The sequence below is a fragment of the Carassius gibelio genome, chromosome B21 (genome assembly GCF_023724105.1).
Source record: "Carassius gibelio isolate Cgi1373 ecotype wild population from Czech Republic chromosome B21, carGib1.2-hapl.c, whole genome shotgun sequence".
Lineage (NCBI taxonomy): Eukaryota > Metazoa > Chordata > Actinopteri > Cypriniformes > Cyprinidae > Carassius > Carassius gibelio.
This window is the reverse complement of record NC_068416.1, coordinates 28,675,707-28,687,996: the sequence shown is the minus strand read 5'-3', so window position 1 is coordinate 28,687,996 and position 12,290 is coordinate 28,675,707. Positions and strand designations below refer to the sequence as shown.

Sequence of the window (12,290 nt, the reverse complement as noted above, 5' to 3'; positions counted from 1 at the left end):
GGTGAAGTTTCAGCAGGAGATGTGCCCTGTTGCCATGCCCATCTTGGGACTCGGTCGTGAAGCCAGTGCTGAAGCGGTCTCATATGGAGTAACCCGAGCTGTATGACTGCCGCCATGGATGCTATATGCCCCATGAGCCTCTGAAACAGTTTCAGTGGAACCGCTCTCTTGCCCTTGAATTGTCTCAGGCAATTCAGCAGTGACTGTGCGCGCTTAGCGGGGGCGGAGTGCGGGCACTCATCTGACTCCAAGTAGCAAAGAGGGCATGAGAAGTCCGATCAGACTCCCTCATGTCTGCCAGGTTCAGCCATAGGTGGCGCTCCTGGACCACCAAAGTAGACATCACCTGACCCAAGGAGCATGCAGTAACCTTAGTCTCCCGGAGAGCGAGGTCAGTAGCAGTGTGCGCCTCCTGAAAAAAACCTGGGTCAGCACTGCCCCTGTGCAGCTGCTTGAGCAGCTTGGCCTGGTAGACTTGAATGGAGGCCATGGCATGCAGGGCAGAAGCGGCCTGGCCCGCAGCTCTGTAAGCCTTGGCGATCTGCGGACACAGTTGCATCACAACAGAACGCTCCACTGGGGGAATCCCAGCATACCCCTTAGCTGCTTCGCCATCGAGGGCAGTGAAGGCGGAGGAAGTACCAAAACGGTTTAGGGCAGTTAAAGGTGCCTTCCATGAACTGGTCACTTCCTGGTGCACTTCAGGAAAGAAAGGAACCAGAAGGGGGTACTGGCAATCAACGCAAGCAGCCCCCAGGAAACAATCATCCATCCTTGAGCACTCAGGACAGGGTGGAGGATTCCAGTCAAGCCCAATGCTCTCAGCTACCCGGGAAAGCTCAGCTGTCAGCTCGGGATCGGACTCGGGCAATGCTGGCACTTCCGTGGAAGGCAACGCAGCCGAATCCTCATCTCCCAAGGACTCAAGCCTGCCTTGTGATGTGGCGATCGACATAAGGTCTTCCTCCTGAGCACCGAGTGAGATGTCAGGAGCCTGAGAGGGTCCAGAAACTCAACCAGCTGCGGCGTATATGAGGGGGGTGTGGCCAGAGGAGGTTGGGATCGTCAGGGAAGCCCATACAGTAACCCTCAGATCAACCTGACCACCAGCCGAAGTAGATCTCTTACGAGAAGAGAAGCTAGAACGGGGTTTGGCAGAAGGGACTCTGTACCTTTAAGGTAATCAAGTCTCGATCTTAACGCCGAGATGGTCATGTCCCCGCAATGAGAACATGAGTCATCCACAAACGCAGTATCAGCGTGCTGAAAGCCCAGACACGTGACACAGCGATCGTGACCGTCACGAGGAGCGATATATCAACTGCACCCAGAAACACACGGGCGAAATGACATCTTTAAAAAGACGCAAAATCAACCCGTTTCTCTTTTGTGAGAGAAAAAGCTCTTTCAGTGGTGCTGAAGCACTCAGGGGAACGCGGGAGCTGACTGCAGGAAACCCAGAAGAACTGCTGAATCACGCCGTCACATCAACACCAGCCAACTCGCTTGTAAACACTCCGGTGAAAGCAGCAAGCGATGTGCTCGGCTCCGAAGCGAATGCTTGAATGCGAGTTGCTCGCGTTGCTCGTTATATACACGCTCTGCGGGGCGGAGCTCGCGATGCAAATTCCGCAGACCAAGGTACTCGGTGAACCATTGGCTCATTTTCCAACCACTCGAAGGTGATTGGGCTCTCAGGTGAGATCCCATTCATCAGTCTCTTTCTGACGTAACGTAGAACGTGACCGACTGAAAGGGAACAAGAGAATCATTTGCAATTAAATTTAACAATGTGCTTTAAACACTAAACTTCACTTAATAACATGCAATTATGTGTCTGAAAACATAACTTTTAGTTCAGACTTTTAAGCAAGTACATTGGTAACTGCTGATAATAAACAGTTTATCTAGTACAGAAGTTACTTGCATAAGTTATGTTTTGAATTATTCACACCATTACTCAATATCTGACTCAGTCACCCAATATAAAACTTTTTTTTTTCTTTCAGCAACATGAACAGTGAAAATCAGACCTTGATGGATGAACACAGTGATCATTATACTGATTATTATGACAACAGTGTCCCTAATAACACTCTATATAGTTCTTCAGAAATCATTAAGTTTATCTTCCTCATCGCTAGTGTTTGTGTGGGTCTCCCAGCTCTGGTTTGGGCTTTTCGTCTTCTCCACCTTCACAGAAAGATCAGAGGCCGAATCTCAGTCTTCATCCTCCTCCTCCTCCTCAATGACCTGATACAATTACTCCTTCATCTATATATACTGGCAGGTATACTGACAGAATTCAGATCCTTTATCCTTGAGCTTGTCCAGTTTTGGTTTGGATTACATTGGTTTGGTTTTCATCTGCATCAGCTGGTGGCTCTGGAGGGGATCTTGACTCTGAAATATCCGCTTTGGTCTGCTCGTATTTTCTCACTGCCCTGTTACATCATAATCTCCATCCTTGTGCTTTTTTTTTCTATAGTGAGTGCATCATTTCTTCTCACGCATTCACAAAATACAAACATGTCATTATTCAGTCTCTGCACAAGTGTTGTTCCTCTGATCGTATTGTCTGTATCATCTACAATCAGCTGTAAAGCCTCTTCCACTCCTGTCAGAAAAAACATATGTTCAATGTTCATTGTTGCTATTCTTACATTTGTTTTGATGTACTTACCTTTCATGTTGATCAGCTGGGTGGATGTCTTTGATTTATATGCATATGTCAACCCATCTTGGTTCATAATGTCTTTCTGTTTGATGAATTTGAGAGTGATTTCAGACCCTGTTCTGTGTGGTTTGGTCTGCAGAGAAAATCTCAGAGATGTTCAGACGTCACAAACACACACAGAACCCAATGCTGATGAGACGTCAGTATGAATTTGAGTTTCATTAGTCTGGTCTGAATTTGACTTCAAAACAAAAGGAAAAGGAATTAATAAAATAAATAATATATGACTTAAAGATTGATTTGAAAGGTCTGTGATTGCTAAAAGTGAAAGTGTGCTCTCAATGCCACAAACAGTTTAAATTGAGTTCCCATCTCTTTAATGATCATTTTGACCGTTTGTTTAATGTTGTAATATATGAATAATATGTAAAAATGTGCAATCTAAATTTGTCACGTTTGTTGTTTATGATTGATTTCAATATTCAGCAATTGAAAGAATTGTAAAGGGCTTCCCATATAAAAAAAGTGTAACATTCAGTGTAATTTCAGCTGTCAATCATCCATATATTAGAATAAAACATCTAACACAATGCAGTTCTGTCCAGCAAATGATGTGCACAGAGATCATTAACATTTGGACCTGAAATGGTATCAAAACTACAAATATATGAGCATCTCGCACAAATGAACACATTACAGTCCACAGACATTGTTTTTAAAGACCACAATAAAAATCCCCCAAAATACAAAGACCTCATGTTGTGCATGTACATTGACCACCCTCCCTCTCTCTATGGAGTATATATAGATGTATATGCATATGTCAGTCATGAAACAGATGGAGCAGGGTGATGGGTTATTAATGTAACTGATGATATTCAAGGAGTTAAATAACTCAACAGAAGCTGATTGGTTCATGTTGCATACCCAGCCAATGAGTTACTGCCTTGCATTTGCACTGTATTTATTCCATACTATAGAAGTGAATGGCTGCTGTCAACTGTCTGGTTGCCAATCTTCAGAATATCTTTTTTTTGTGCTAAACAGAAAGAAAAAGAAAAAAAAAAACATTCACACAGGTTTGGACAAATTGAGAGTGATTATATGATGACAGGATTTAAATTTTTGGGTGAAGTATCTCTTTACGTAAAGGTTATGTTATGTCATGTCATGTCATGTTATGTTATGATATGATATATGTTATGTTATGTTATGTTATGTTTATTGTTTATTATATGTTTTTTATATGTTTATTATATGCAAAATCAGTATGATTCTGTTTGACGTCTGTTAGTTGATGATTGCTGTTAGCATCACATTTGATTCAAGACTGATCACACACCGTCACAATCTCAGCTCTACGTCAACCTTTTTGTGACCTGGGTCCAGCAAAGAATAATTTAAATAAATTTGGTATAAAAAACCTGTAAATAAAAATAAAATCTGGTCCCTTTGGGCAAACTGGGCCAGACTGGGCCAGACTGACAAAGTACACCACAGGGGTATTTATTAAAAAAGACTTATGAAAAAAAAAAAAAATAGAAACACCTGGAAAGAATAAAGGGCATCACAAAAAGCACAGGAAACAGGAAGTATTAAGATAAGATCCAATAAACCAGACTGCAGCAAAGTCAGATTGTGCAGAAGAATCATCTGTTTCCTGTGGTCTTGTCCTGGTGCTCCTCTGAGACAAGGTCTTTACAGGGGATCTGTATCTGGGGCTCTAGTTGTCCTGGTCTCCGCTGTCTTTCAGGGATGTAGAGGTCCTTTCTAGGTGCTGATCCACCATCTGGTCTGGATACGTACTGGATCCGGGCGACTGCAGTGACCCTCTGATCTGGACACAGACTGGATCTGGTGGCCACGGTGACCTCGGAACAAGAGAGAAACAGACAAATATTAGCGTAGATGCCATTCTTCTAATGATGTAGAAAGTACGGTGTTATGTGAAGTGTTTCCGGTTGCGGTTTACCTAATTAATGCAGCCTAAAAATCCTTTAACGGATTTGGATATTAAAAGCATATTAGTATGTTATGTGTATGCCAGGTTAAAGAGATGGGTCTTTAATCTAGATTTCAACTGCAAGAGTGTGTCTGCCTCCCGAACAATGTTAGGTAGGTTATTCCAGAGTTTAGGAGCCAAATAGGAAAAGGATCTGCCGCCCACAGTTGATTTTGATATTCTAGGTATTATCAAATTGCCTGAGTTTTGAGAACGTAGCGGACGTAGAGGAGTATAATGTAAAAGGAGCTCATTCAAATACTGAGGTGCTAAACCATTCAGGGCTTTATAAGTAATAAGCAATATTTTAAAATCTATACGATGTTTGATAGGGAGCCAGTGCAGTGTGGACAGGACCGGGCTAATATGGTCATACTCCCTGGTTCTAGTAAGAACTCTTGCTGCTGCATTTTGGACTAGCTGTAGTTTGTTTACCAAGCGTGCAGAACAACCACCCAATAAAGCATTACAATAGTCTAACCTTGAAGTCATAAATGCATGGATTAACATTTCTGCATTTGACATTGAGAGCATAGGCCGTAATTTAGATATATTTTTGAGATGGAAAAATGCAGTTTTACAAATGCTAGAAACGTGGCTTTTCTAAGGAAAGATTGCGATCAAGTAGCACACCTAGGTTTCCTAACTGATGACGAAGAATTGACAGAGCAACCATCAAGTCTTAGACAGTGTTCTAGGTTATTACAAGTAGAGTTTTTAGGCCCTATGATTAACACCTCTGTTTTTTCTGAATTTAGCAGTAAGAAATTACTCGTCATCCAATTTTTTATATCGACTATGCATTCCATTAGTTTTTCAAATTGGTGTGTTTCACCGGGCTGCGAGGAAATATAGAGCTGCGTATCATCAGCATAACAGTGAAAGCTAACACCATGTTTCCTGATGATATCTCCCAAGGGTAACATATAAAGCGTGAAGAGTAGCGGCCCTAGAACTGAGCCTTGAGGTACTCCATACTGCACTTGTGATCGATATGATACATCTTCATTCACTGCTACGAACTGATGGCGGTCATATAAGTACGATTTAAACCATGCTAATGCACTTCCACTGATGCCAACAAAGTGTTCAAGTCTATGCAAAAGAATGTTGTGGTCAATTGTGTCAAACGCAGCACTAAGATCCAATAAAACTAATAGAGAGATACACCCACGATCAGATGATAAGAGCAGATCATTTGTAACTCTAAGGAGAGCAGTTTCAGTACTATGATACGGTCTAAATCCTGACTGGAAATCCTCACATATACCATTATTCTCTAAGAAGGAATATAATTGTGAGGATACCACCTTTTCTAGTATCTTGGACAGAAAAGTCACTTCATCTACAGCGATATCATTGACTTGATTGCAAATAAAAACAGACACTATTTCAACTGAACAGAGATGACATAACTGAATTCAATGATGAACTGCCTTTAACTATAATTTTGCATTATTGAGACACTGTTTTCCTAATGAATGTTGTTCAGTGCTTTGACGCAATGTATTTTGTTTAAAGCACTATATAAATAAAGGTGATTGATTGATTGAAAAGGGAGATTCGAGATTGGTCTATAATTAACTAGTTCTCTGGGGTCAAGTTGTGGCTTTTTTATGAGAGGCTTAATAACAGCCAGCTTGAAGGTTTTGGGGACATATCCTAATGACAATGAGGAATTAATAATAGTCAGAAGAGGACCTATGACTTCTGGAAGCACCTCTTTTAAGAGCTTAGATGGTATAGGGTCTAACATACATGTTGTAAGTTTAGATGATTTAACAAGTTTATACAATTCTTCCTCTCCTATAGTAGAGAATGAGTGGAACTGTTCCTCAGGGGGTCTATAGTGCACTGTCTGATGTGATACTGTAGCTGTTGGCTGAATGGTTGCAATTTTATCTCTAATAGTATCGTTTTAGAAGTAAAGTAGTTCATAAAGTCATTACTGCTGTGGTGTTGGGAAATGTCAACACTTGTTGAGGCTTTATTTTTCGTTAATTTAGCCACTGTATTGAATAAATACCTGGGGTTATGTTTGTTTTCTTCTAAAAGAGAAGAAAAGTAATCAGATCTAGCAGTTTTTAATGCTTTTCTGTAGGATATGCTACTTTCCCGCCAAGCAATACGAAATACCTCTAGTTTTGTTTTCCTCCAGCTGCGCTCCATTTTTCGGGCTGCTCTCTTTAGGGTGCGAGTATGCTCATTATACCATGGTGTCAAACTGTTTTCCTTAACCTTCCTTAAGCGTAAAGGAGCAACTGTATTTAACATGCTAGAAAAGAGAGAGTCCATAGTTTCTGTTACATCATCAAGTTGTTCTGAGGTTTTGGATATGCTAAGGAATTCGGATACATCTGGAAGATAACTTAAAAAGCAGTCTTTTGTGGTAGAAGTGATGGTTCTTCGATACTTGTAACAAGAAGTAGAATTTACAATTTTGGCTATATGAAGTTTACACAGAACTAAATAATGATCTGAGATATCATCACTTGGCTGAATAATTTCAACACTATCAACATCAATTCCATGTGACAGTATTAAATCTAGAGTATGATTTCGACAATGAGTAGGTCCTGAAACGTGTTGTCTAACACCAATAGAGTTCAGAATGTCTATAAATGCTGATCCCAATGCATCTTTTTCATTATCGACATGGATATTAAAATCACCAACTATTAAGACTTTATCTGCAGCCAGAACTAACTCGGATGTAAAATCACCAAACTCTTTAATAAAGTCTGTATGGTGCCCTGGTGGCCTGTATACAGTAGCCAGTACAAACATAACAGGGGATTTATCACTAACATTGGTTTCTCTGGATAATGTTATATGAAGCACCATTACTTCAAACGAGTTATACTTGAAGCCTGCCCTCTGAGAAATCCTGAAAACGTTATTATAAATTGAAGCAACTCCTCCCCCTTTGCCCCTTTGCCTTTGTCTTCAAACAACATGAGCGCTTCTTGCTCTCTCTCTCTCTCTCTCTCTCTCTCTCCCTTGTGCATATTAATCAAAATCATTAAACACGATAGAAAAAGGGCGAAACACCAAAGTTTCACGCAGGCTCGCGCACTCACAGTCTTCAAACTACACGAGCGCTGTCTTGCTCTCTCTCTCTCTCTCTTCTCTCATTTCCGGTGTGACGTGTGACTGCTGAGTGAGAGAGGAACGTTTGCGTGTGAATTGGAGCTTGTGAGTGAATTCTTTTCTTTCTTTCTTTTCTTTTCTTTGTTGTATGGGTTATTGTTAAGAAGTGGTGGTGTATTTGTTGGTTTGGGCCGCGTGCTACCGTGTTTTTTTCCGCGGGCAGCATGACAGCCCCACGTATGCAAGGTTTGAGTAAACTCACGCGGCGCCATGGAGTAAAAGTGGCGTCTGCAGTGAGTGTGGAAGACTGTTGCCTGGCTGCAGGAGAGGTCGTTGGGCATGAACATATCATGTCAGCCTCCAGAATGAACAGTGCCATTGTCATCTTTCTTAGCTCTGTTGAAAAGGCAAATGACCTAGTTGAGAATGGTATAGTGATTGAGAATCTTTTTACTCATGTTCTCCCACTTTCTATGCCATCAAAAAAAGTTTTGTTGTCGAACGTTCCGCCTTTCATTAGCGATTAAACTTTGGTAAGAATCCTATCACGATATGGAAAATTGGTCTCACCTATTAAAATGATACCGATTGGTAGTGGATCTCCTCTTTTGAAACATGTGGTTTCATTTAGGAGATTCGTTTACATGATCCTAAAAGAAGATGAGGATTTAGATCTTTCTCTGCATATAAAAGTGGATGAGTTTGATTATGTCGTTTATGTTACCATGGACAAGATGAAGTGCTTTAAATGCGGATTAGCGGGGCACTTGATCCGTGCGTGTCCTGGTAAAAATACAGAAAACGGGGCAGCGGCTGATGATGTTAATGTTAGTGAGGCTGGTCCGTCAGACGAGGCTCGGCCGGCGACAGAGACAGGTGCGACAGAGACGGGTGCAGCGGGGACAGGTGCGACAGAGATGGGTGCAGCGGGGACAGGTGCGACAGAGATGGGTGCAGCGGGGACAGGTGCGACAGAGATGGGTGCAGCGGGGACAGGTGCGACAGAGACGGGTGCAGCGGGGACAGGTGCGACAGAGATGGGTGCAGCGGGGACAGGTGCGACAGAGACGGGTGCAGCGGGGACAGGTGCGACAGAGATGGGTGCAGCGGGGACAGGTGCGACAGAGATGGGTGCAGCGGGGACAGGTGCGACAGAGACGGGTGCAGCGGGGACAGGTGCAGTGGAGGACAGAGCTGCAGTGAATCCACCCGCGGCCGAGAGTGCGGCGATCCAGGTAAAAGAACCTGAAAATGTGGTTGAGGAAAATAGACCGGGTGAAGTTAAAACATCGAATACGCCAAAAAGTGTCAATTTACCTAATCTTTTACTGCTCGATTCGTTTGGTGATGGCATTGAAATGGAGACAGAGCAGACTGATTTCAAAGTTCCGTCGAAAAGGAAAACATCTGACGAGTTTCAGACGGTTAGAGCTAAGAAAGCTGACGTGGATGTTTGTTGTGGTGAAAGTGACAGTGAATCTTCTGATTCTAGCGTCAGTCTCTCTCAGAGTGACTTCTCTAGTCGAGGTTGTGAAGTCGAAGACATTAAACTGTTTTTAAAAGCTACTAAAAACAAGAGAGGGGTCTGTGTAGCTGATTATTTTTCTGACACGAAGCAGTTCGTTGATAAAACCAGGTTTTTTATGTTGGAGAGTTTGTTTACAAACAAGGAGTTATATCGACTAAAAAAAACTCACTTCTGACCATGCCAATGATGGTAGTGAGAAAGTATAGCAGCCCAGCTAGTAATGTGGTGTGTGTGTATGGAGTGCTAATTTGTGTCTTAGTCTCTTTCATTTCTCCAAGCATGAGTGAAGTGAATATTGCGACTTTAAATACAAATGGAGTAAGAGAAATTAGAAAAAGAACAGCTATGTTTGAAGTAGTTAAACAAAAAAGAATAGATGTTCTTATGTTGCAAGGAACACATAGTGACTTGAGGAATGCTGCTGATTGGGCTGAGGAGTGGGACGGGGTCTCTGTGTTGAGCCACAACACCTCCGTCAGTGGAGGGGTGGCTATTCTTTTTTCTAAAGCTTTCAATCCAACCTCTTATCAGGTGGATGAAGTAGTTAAGGGCAGGCTTTTAAAAGTAAGAGCTATTTTTGAGAACTTTATTTTTGTTTTTATTTGCGTGTATATTCCAACCGCACCAATAGAAAGAATGCTATTTTTAAATACTTTCTGTTTGGTCTTACAAAAATGCTGTGTAGAAGAATATTTATTCGTGGGTGGTGACTTAAACTGTGCACAGTCAAACTTGGACAGAAACCATATTGAACCTCACTTGCCGTCTCGTAATCGTTTGATCCAGTTTGTCAAGACCCATGAGCTATGTGATGTTTGGAGACAATTTAATGGGGCACAAAAACAGTATACTTGGACTCATGTTCGTGACAGTGTGATTTCGCTGGCAAGATTGGATCGGTTTTATGTTTTTAAGCATCACTGTAATATTGTAAAGAAATGTTTAATTACTGTTTTAAACTCCATTAAACCAAGAAGTGCATACTGGCAGCTTAACACTACTTTGTTAAGTGACAGGTGCTTTAAGAACGTCTTTAAACTGTTCTGGGATGAGTTCAGAACCACAAAGGGTTCTTTTAAGTCTCTACGACAGTGGTGGGATTTTGGGAAAGCCCAAATAAAACAATTTTGTTTGCAGTATACTCAAAACGTCACTAGAGAGACAAGTTTGATTATGAACACCTTGGAGACTGACATTTTAAAACTTTTAGAATTAGCTGAGTCAACTGATAGCCGGAGGTATTTAGATTCATTGTCAAAGAAAAGGACACAGTTGGCTGATTTATTGAACATCAGAACACAGGGGGCTCTGGTCAGGTCAAGGTTCCAGAGTGTGGACCAAATGGATGCTCCATCCAAGTTCTTTTTTAACCTGGAGAAAAAGAACGGTCAGAGCAGAGTCATCCATGCTCTGCGCTCTGAGTCTGGAGGTTTATTGACAGACTTTGCGGACATTCGCAAGAGAGCAGTTGTGTTCTATGAAAACCTGTATAAAAATGAACTTGGGCCACAATACAGGAGTGACAGTGATTTTTTCAGCGACTTACCCCAGGTGTCTGAGGAAGTCAATGCTGAGATTTCTGGTGCTTTGAGCATGGGTGAAATGTACCTTTGAAGGTATTTGGTGTTGCAACGAGGCTTTATGTTCTGTATCTGAGGGTGATTTGTTTTTTACACATTTATTGAGAGTTGAGGTTGCTCTTAATATTTATGCACATTGTAATTTAATTGTACTGTGAGATGAATTTGTAATAAAAGTTTTGTTAAAATTCAAAAAAATTCTCTCTCTCTCTCTCTCTCTCTCTCCCTCGTGCATATTAACCAAAATCATTAGACACGATAGAAAAAGGGCGGAACGCCAAAGTTTCACATGGAGCTTTTCTGAGATTTTTTCTCTCCATGACAGGCTGCTGGCTCCCACTGTTAATTTTTTTTTGTTGGAAAAACACTCTCTGTATTAGCTTAAAGCCCTCAAGTTTACATTGGTTACTGTATTCTTTCAATTGCTCTAAACAAGTATTTTGGGTGACCTTCTTTATTGAATGCTAGACATCAAGTTGTTGTTATTTTCATCTGAAAGAAGAACTTTTTTTCAGTAAGCTAGGCCCTATGTGTTCAGTAAGCTTGTTTCAGTAAGCTATGTGTTTTCAAGGCTTCAAGGTTTTATTGAATGCTATCTCTATACAAGTGCAAAGTAATGCATTCTTAGTCAGTCTTTTATTTTGTCATTTTAAGAGCAATAAACATATATTGCAATGTTAAGGAATTCATGTTTTTTTCATTAAGATATGTAAATCGACATGTATAAATTGTTAGTAGTCAATTAATGGGGAGATAATCGAAATCGAATCGGTCTGGAAAAATTAATCGTTAGATTAATAATTTAAAAAATAATCGTTTATCCCAGCCCTAGTCACCATATGTTATGTCACTTTCACTCTTTCACTTTTTTCACAGACTTTGGTCGGAGAGAGACTGAGAGAAAGAAGGCAGTGTGAAGACTAAGGGAGGCAGCAGAGAGAGACTCTTGATGGATTTAGAGCAGGAGTAAAGAGTTGAGCTGGCTGTCAGGAGGAAGTGAACAGCCACTGCTGATCCACCAACAGAAGAGTGTTATGGTTAAGAGTTGAAACACTTCAGGATGTTTGGTAGCCATCTGATGACACTAAACTCCTGGCTACAGACTCCAGTCATTGCAAACTGACTGAAGGAGAAGCATCCAAAGATGTGTGTTACCACTCTTACTAAACACATTTAATTCACATCATCAGCTCATTAATAAAGTCTCCAAGAGCTGAAATGGATGTTTCATTTAAAGGAGCTATTCAAAATGTGCACTGTTGGGAAAACAACTACTCAAATGTGCAAAAAATAAGAATAAAATAAAAAGGTACATGCACAGATTCACACTTTACATCAACTTTGTCATTTTACATTACATTACATGTAGTCATTTAGCAGACGCTTTTATCCAAAGCGACTTACAAATGAGGA

At 41.1% G+C, this 12,290-nt stretch overlaps 1 protein-coding gene across 1 annotated transcript; it reads right to left on the bottom strand.

Moving 5' to 3' along the window:
• Nucleotides 1–4,298: 4,298 nt before the first annotated feature.
• Nucleotides 4,299–7,558, bottom strand: LOC127986312 (uncharacterized). Its single transcript, XM_052588594.1, has 2 exons — nt 6,816–7,558; nt 4,299–4,548 (listed from the first exon to the last, which is right to left on the bottom strand). Exons 1-2 carry the CDS (start codon nt 7,521–7,523, stop codon nt 4,327–4,329), a joined length of 930 nt encoding a protein of 309 aa, XP_052444554.1. The 5' UTR covers nt 7,524–7,558; the 3' UTR covers nt 4,299–4,326.
• Nucleotides 7,559–12,290: the final 4,732 nt, after the last annotated feature.

What these genes read in the sequence shown, in the direction of transcription:
- LOC127986312 (XM_052588594.1), bottom strand. Translation starts at nt 7,523, where the DNA reads ATGGTGCTTCATATAACATTATCCAGAGAAACCAATGTTAGTGATAAA. An exon ending in GGAGGAAAACAAAACTAGAG is followed by an intron (nt 4,549 to 6,815) that starts GTATTTCGTATT and finishes TCTTGTTCCGAG; the next exon opens with GTCACCGTGGCCACCAGATC.